Genomic DNA, 7149 nt, shown 5'->3' with positions numbered 1-7149 from the left:
GCTCTGATTGGCTACATTTACAGACTGAAGTCTCAATTCAGGTGCTGATTGGTTATAAGTCAATACATCCAATCATTGCATTGATGCGATTCGTCTGTCAAACACTTTTGTCCCGCCTCCCTGACTTGCTAGTAGCCGATACGCCCATAACTGTAACTGTGTTTTTTTCTCTTTTTGCTTTTAAATAATCAGCTGTTTGTATTTCTCAGACTAAGTTTCACGCAGGACACTTATAAAACGTTGTTGCAATTTACAATAATAATCCTGCTTGCAGGGCAGTATTTTCCAAAGCCAGTTGTATAGCCTAGCCACCCCTTTTAGCCGACCGCTCTGTGATTGGGCGTGACGTTAACACAGGCTATTTTTAGTAAAATGTGAAAATATAAGGGGATACTCACACTGATATTTGTGTTACAGCTTTGGCACTCTCGTGTTTAACTTTATGATGAAAAAAAGAAAATACCGATTTTGTGTAAGGTCAAGACTGAAAACATTTGTTGTTGTTTTTTGCACAGATGCATTTTAAAGTTTGACACTATTGTCAAACTTCCTTGGCTTTTTTCAAACATATCACATCCAGACCCCAGACTGTTTAAGCATCATTTCAGTTTGCTTACACATAAAGGGAGATAAGACACAGGACGGGGGGAGAAGATGAAGACGTATTTGTGATGGTAAACAAAATGTCACATCGACGCATGTTAGAACCACATCACGTCAAAAGCTACAGCAAATACATTTGCTGTTATTTTACATAAAATTGAAGGTTATCAATGAAAGATTTCACAGAATAATTTCATTACACACAACAAAATTCCACAAATCTTCAAAACCTTTCAAAGATTTTCTACAAATTCCATGACTTTTACAGGCCTGAAAAATCTGATTATAAAATTCTATGACTTTTCCAGGTTTTTCATGACCGCAGGAACCCTGGAATTAAACTAAGAAAAAATAAAGACAAAATAAAATTAGGAGGAACATCACATTATCAAACAGAAATCCATACACCAATATGTAACAAATACAATGTTATTTTATTTGGAAAACAAAGTTGCAAATAAACAAACAAACAAACATGGAGAAGTGATGAAATGCATCAAAAACTTAAAATCGAAGTGGGAAAAGGTTTAAGTGCAAAGGAATTTGAACACAAATATAAATGCAGATTATCAAAGTCCTGTACAGCAACATGTAACAATTTATTTACCTATTGCTTCAGTGCTGAAATCCTCATAAATGGGTACAAATGCACCAACAAAATGAAGGTGAATCACACATCAGCTTTCTGTGGTGTTTCAGTTCAGCTGTGTCAATTCATGGGTACCCTTTCCCTTCCATGAGTTTAACTACTTCGATATTGCTTTTAACATCATAGCAAGAAACTCCCCACCTCTAAGTGATGATTATACCGGTAAGATGTTCATAATCTTCCTTGGAGCAAACACTCATCTTAAGCCCAAGATGAGAGTTTGTATTTGACAAGCTTCTGGTAAATAAGGGCAGCTGTAAGGCAAAGATGTCTGTACATCCACACAAGAATGTCCACAGGCAATCTCCAAAAATAAGGTCTCGCGCTGAGAGTTAATCTTTGGGGCCGCCTCTATAAGCAGTCCATTGAGTTATCCGGTAGTATACCTAAGGGCGGGGCCTTGCCTGGGAGACAGGATGGCGGGAGCATGGAGTTTGACGTGGGATCCACATTTTCAGAGTCTTCCATTCGTTCTGCACAGCCTTCCCAGTTTATATGAAACCTGGTTACCCGTGGGTTTGATGCCAGAATATTTCTCTGGAGCTGAAAATTGAAGACAGACATATAGATGAATTCTTTGTACAGGTATTTCCATTAACTCTGAATTTAAATGTGGTTTCTAAGTTTATTTGATATGAGACTTTGGACAATACAATCATTATCTGAACTCATCAGCAAGAGTACAGTAATTACAAGTCTTCATACACAATTTACAACCTAAATGGAAACACTGACAGCATTTTTCCACAAAAGACTGATACATTTCCTATTAGTTGCAGATATTTGCTGATATCCAGATAGCAATGCATCCTATTTTGTTTGGCATCTCGACTCAGTTAATGTGAACCCTGTAGATAAGAGTGGTACAAAGGTGCCAAATGGTATTCTTCCAGCAACGAGTAATCAGTTATAAAGCCTACATAATCTACAACTTTGCACTTGTTATCACAAAATATTTTCTTTCGCACATGTGAGTGAAACCTTACAAAGATAACCCTTTGTCACAGTGGCTGATTATTGAAGTTACTACCAGAATCAAGAGCATTGGTTATAGAGTAGTAACATTTCTACTTCATTAATTATATAACTGAGGGATTTTGATAGGATTATTAGTCATTTATACAGGATCAGACAATCTGTTTCAAAGTGCAGGCTCACAAAAAAGAAAAGCTACAATTCTGCAAAGTATTAGTGCCCCATGCTGCAAAATGACCCTCCTCCTTGGTATTTTTTTTACAGTTAATACAAAAAAAAAGATGTTCTTAGGCTTCTACAGTTGAGTGAGTAGTGGATTAGGTCCTTAGTCTAATGTTTGTATGGGGTATTTTTCTGGCTTGATTTTTCAATTAGAAAAAAAACTTCAAAACTCTTCTTCAATCAGACAGAACACCACACATTCAATCTCATGAAATAGCATAATCCAAATTATTATTTAAAACCAGTGAAATAAGCATGAAGCAGTCACACTGGAAACAGAGCACAGATTATTTAGAAATCAACCAACCTGTGTGTAGTCTGGTTTGATCGGTGGATTTTCACGTAGCTCGGGTTCTGTGTATTCATTGTTCACATAGTAACCGATGCGAATGAACTCCTGGCCGCGGTATGTGCAGGTAATTAGCACAACAGTCACACCAACAGCATCACTTTCAGGAATCAATCCAGTGTTTGGGGCATCGGCCTGTTCAAGAGAAACACAACAACAAAATAGGCAAAAAATATAGAGCAATATTTTGTCTACTCGCATTTTAGAAATTTAAACTGTCTACTTGTCAAATGGGGACTATGGCATCAGAGCTGTGATACGATTAATAAAAATCTCTCGGTATCAGGGACAGGCTTGTAAATATTGAGTCACATTTTATTTTGATCAGTTGTCTGTAAGTGGATTATAACATGGGTCATTTAATGGGCTTTATTACTGATCCTGTATCACAAAAGATTTGGAAGACTTGAGACTTGAACAATACTTGACATGATCCTGCAGACCAAGTACAACAAGAGGCTGCTGGAGCCATTATGTGTTACTAATAAATAATTAAAAATCAAATAATGATGTATCAGCCAATATTAATTTTCTTTACACAAAACTCAACATAAACATTTTTCATAAGCTTTACAGTTGTAACAGCTGCAACCAAGCCAAGTACTATGCAGGACATTGTGCTTGAGAAATAAACTTGTTATTACTCTATGATCGACAAACTATAGAATATATGCCAATGTATCCGCAGTGAGCTAATATTATATACATATATATATATATATATATATATATATATACACACACACACACACACACACACACACACATATATATATATACATATATATATATATACTGTATATCAGTCTGACTGTACACATTATCTCATCCAATTTTATTGCTGGAAAAACTACTCACAGTGTGACACGATTTATAGCAACTGTGAGGTTGCATTATTAACACATGACCAGATGAACAAGTGGTGAAAATGAGACATGTAGAATAGTTTCTGTTGTTTCAAAGATGTAAAGTGTTTGTCCCTAATTCCTGATCTTTCAAACTGATCTGTGAACAATTAGAAAATTATGTAGTGGAGAAGAAGAGCTGTCCAAAATTCTAAATGCAAGAGAATTACCGATTTAAAAGGTGTACTGGTATATAACATGTTGTTACTGGTCCTAGTATATATTATATAGCTAAATCAACACAAGGCAATGCTTAAGTTTTTTGTCTCAACCAAACACACCTGAAACACAAACATATGTCTCCCAGCAGGTACTGGACCGACCAAGACTGAGTCGAGGATTTGGTCATACTCTTCACTCTCTGCTGAGCCAACGTAGATGATCTTCCATTCAAGGTCTATAAAAACACACACAAAAAAAGAAAATAAGGCTATGCTCCACTGTAAACCCCAACGTTATAGTAGTGTGTAGTGAATATAGTGTAGAGGCAATTAGTTCACTAACTGGTTGCGTGACAAACAGAAAAATTGCCAATTAATATTGATAACTGATTGATAATCATATTTGTGACTTATCTAGTAAAAACGACTACACACAACCTGGATAAATATTGTCTAATACGACCAATTAGTAAATGTTTCCTTGTTTTCACAGTTAATAACCATTTTTTATGTGAATTTGCTTTCAGTTTCCCAAGCTTGATCTACATAAATGTGTCTTAAATGCAGTCATATCTCCAAAGATAGATCAAAAAGTCAATGTATTACCCGTATGGAAGTGTTGTGTCTTGACAATACCCATTACAGGCTTAAATGATAACACTCCTCATGCTTCTATGATCAAAAGAGAACATTGCATAATTGTTTGTACACCATAATCCGTGTAAATATCCAGTATATTGAAGCACCAAACTAACCAAAACTGACACCCATTTTTGGACTACGTGCTGTAAAAGTACATTAAAGTTGACACACTGAACTCTGCTGTGTGCATATTTACAGCCTATTAATGTTAATAAGTCAGCGATTGTTATACTTACAGTGCAACCCATGAAAAATACTTTTTGAGGAGTAACAAATACTTGGACTACCACGAAAGGAATGAGATGGATATACTTTAAGCTGCGTTAATGTGATTCTAAACAGTCTGCAATGGCATATTTAGCTCCGGATCTGACCTGAATATGTGTCCACCACAGGGGACCGAGCTGTGTAAGCTAAAATTAGCTAATGTGGCTAACCTAGCGTTAGCTGATAGCAATCTATTAACGGGACTAGAAGCAGGCTGAGTCTATGGCCTCAGATAAACAACGACAGCTTTTTAGCGAGGGTACCTACCTTCGGGAAGGTCCTCCATACACTCAAACGTTATTTCAAACTGAAAAGGATTTCCAAATGGACTCGGGTTATCTAGGACTGCTACATTCAGCACCTGTACCTTCGCCATTGTTGCCGGGGCGCTAAAAACGGTTAACTAAAAACAAACCAGATTCCTGGGGATTGCTTTAAAAGCAACACTAACGTACAACAACACGAACTGTTTACAGACTCAACAGTAATAATTGATAAACACGTTTGATTTCACAAATTTTAAGCCTTATTTGTGCAAATAAATAAACACTTATCACTCAATTACTATCAAGTATGACTCGCTATTAATAAATTTGAGGATAAATGTGCTACTCTCCCGCCGCTTTCACCGTCGTACTATGATGGCGAAAATATGACCCGCCCTACTCTACCTCTGATTGGCTACTACTCTTTGCTTTCGTTTGTTGGATTGGTCAGGTTCAGAGTCGTGACATAGGATTGGTTAGAAGGATGTCAGGGTAAGTCAATCAGAGGCAGACCAGGGCGGGTCATACCTTTGCGATCCTAGGAAAAAAACCTCATTACCCGGGCTACACCGCGCCTACGGCAAGCAAGAGGTGGCGAATACGTGTAAGGAAAGGCGAATGGTCTCAAATGCCCCCTTGTAACACGGGCTCACCAAAAAAAAAAAAGAAAAAAAAAGCACCTGGCCTACATTAATGACTGCAATTATTATAACTAGATACTACTACTACTACTACTACTACTACTAATAATAATAATAATAATGATAATAATAATAATGATAAGAAGAAGAAGAATTATTATGCTTATTATTATTGTTATAAAATAAAATCAAAATTCCTTGCAGACCAAAGAGCTTTATAAAGTGGATGGCTCTTTATAACGTGATACAAACCTGTTATCTATCACCTCTCATGTAGGTCCATATGTTACAGGTATTTTGCCACTGTGTTGGTAACAGTCAAACATATTTATCGTGGGTTGGGAGGTACAGTAAATAAACTTTGTGGTGTCCCAACCTAGGTAGGATGGACAACAGGCATATTTCTCAATAAAGGTCAATCGATAAAATACAACACACAACATTGAAAATTCTCAATTAAAAAATTCTCTGCTGAACTAAAATTGATGTGTATATTCATGGTTTATGGATTTATTGCAAGACAACTACTCCATTGTCAGGCACATGTCATTGAGCATGTGATGTTTCCACACCCTGTGTAAACCACCTACCTGATGTCATAGTATATGGGACAAATATGGGCGTCCTCTAATAAAATATCCATATTGCTCAAAGCAACAGAGAGGACAGCTGTAGCCTATGTAGGGAAAAGAATGACAAACAGACTTACAATAATGTAATGTTTCTACATGGATAATGGTCAATATAGACATAATAAGACAGAGACCTTCAAGTTGCTCATAGCTTTTTCTCAATTTAAACAGTTAAAACTTCTCATGTGTGTCAGGTCTAATTTGCAAGGGTGAAGGTTTGTTGTTTCTTTCCTTTTCCTTTTTAAGGAGACAAATGCAGACGTTATGCCCCACAAAATATATACCTATGGGTATTTGCAATTAAATAGCATTTCTGTGTTTTAATTGAATGAATCTTCATCAAACTTGGCGACAACCAAAATATTCTATGATATTACTGAATATAACACAATTTAACTTTTTAATTTAACTTTTTTTGTACTTTTTTGACAAGTCTACTCACACAATCACTCAGAATACAGTGTCACTAATATACAGTTTATAAAATAGATAAATAGATAAATGATATGGCATTTCCCCAGACTGACTCCCTGTTGTCCCATATGAGTAATTTTCCACAGCAGTTCTCTGCTCTTTAAAAAACGCCTCAGTGCTCTCACACACTGTCTCAATGAAAACTATCTGAGCACCACAGATTAGGCCTGACGCTGCCTACATTTTCTTTGCCCCTCTGAGTCTGCGGAGGGGAGATTAGGTGAGGATTAGAGCCCACTGGACCAGCTGGCCGCCGAATTCATCCTTAAAATATCTCAGGAATGTTGATATCCTTTCTCATGTTGGGTAACATGAAACCTGATGGAGGCGCTATTTCATGGCACCGCCAGCAGACAGGTTGCT

At 36.7% G+C, this 7149-nt stretch overlaps 1 protein-coding gene across 2 annotated transcripts; it reads right to left on the bottom strand.

The window, feature by feature from the left end:
• Nucleotides 1–1013: 1013 nt before the first annotated feature.
• Nucleotides 1014–5420, bottom strand: asf1ba (anti-silencing function 1B histone chaperone a). Of its 2 annotated transcripts, XM_088069373.1 has the most exons (5): nucleotides 5041–5420; nucleotides 4471–4536; nucleotides 3985–4100; nucleotides 2757–2933; nucleotides 1014–1795 (listed from the first exon to the last, which is right to left on the bottom strand). In XM_088069373.1, the coding sequence occupies exons 2-5, from the start codon at nucleotides 4502–4504 to the stop codon at nucleotides 1604–1606; spliced, it is 519 nt and encodes a 172-aa protein (XP_087925499.1). In that variant the 5' UTR covers nucleotides 4505–4536; nucleotides 5041–5420; the 3' UTR covers nucleotides 1014–1603. The 2 variants fall into 2 exon arrangements, with proteins under 2 accessions (XP_087925499.1, XP_042360577.1); XM_042504643.2 differs by lacking the exon at nucleotides 4471–4536 and having other exon boundaries at nucleotides 5041–5419.
• Nucleotides 5421–7149: the final 1729 nt, after the last annotated feature.

This window comes from Plectropomus leopardus, chromosome 18, assembly GCF_026936395.1.
Source record: "Plectropomus leopardus strain MGB_pleo_1.0 chromosome 18, ASM2693639v1, whole genome shotgun sequence".
Lineage (NCBI taxonomy): Eukaryota > Metazoa > Chordata > Actinopteri > Perciformes > Serranidae > Plectropomus > Plectropomus leopardus.
The sequence above is the reverse complement of the archived record's forward strand: the minus strand, read 5'-3'. Positions and strand labels throughout refer to the sequence as shown.

Excerpts from the sequence above, each read along its gene's own strand:
- asf1ba (XM_042504643.2), bottom strand. The coding sequence starts at position 5,149 with ATGGCGAAGGTACAGGTGCTGAATGTAGCAGTCCTAGATAACCCGAGT. Across the intron at positions 2,934-3,984 it reads GACATATGTTTGTGTTTCAG|GCCGATGCCCCAAACACTGG; the intron begins GTGTGTTTGGTT and ends TCTCTTGAACAG. Across the intron at positions 1,796-2,756 it reads TCAAACCAGACTACACACAG|CTCCAGAGAAATATTCTGGC; the intron begins GTTGGTTGATTT and ends TTCAATTTTCAG.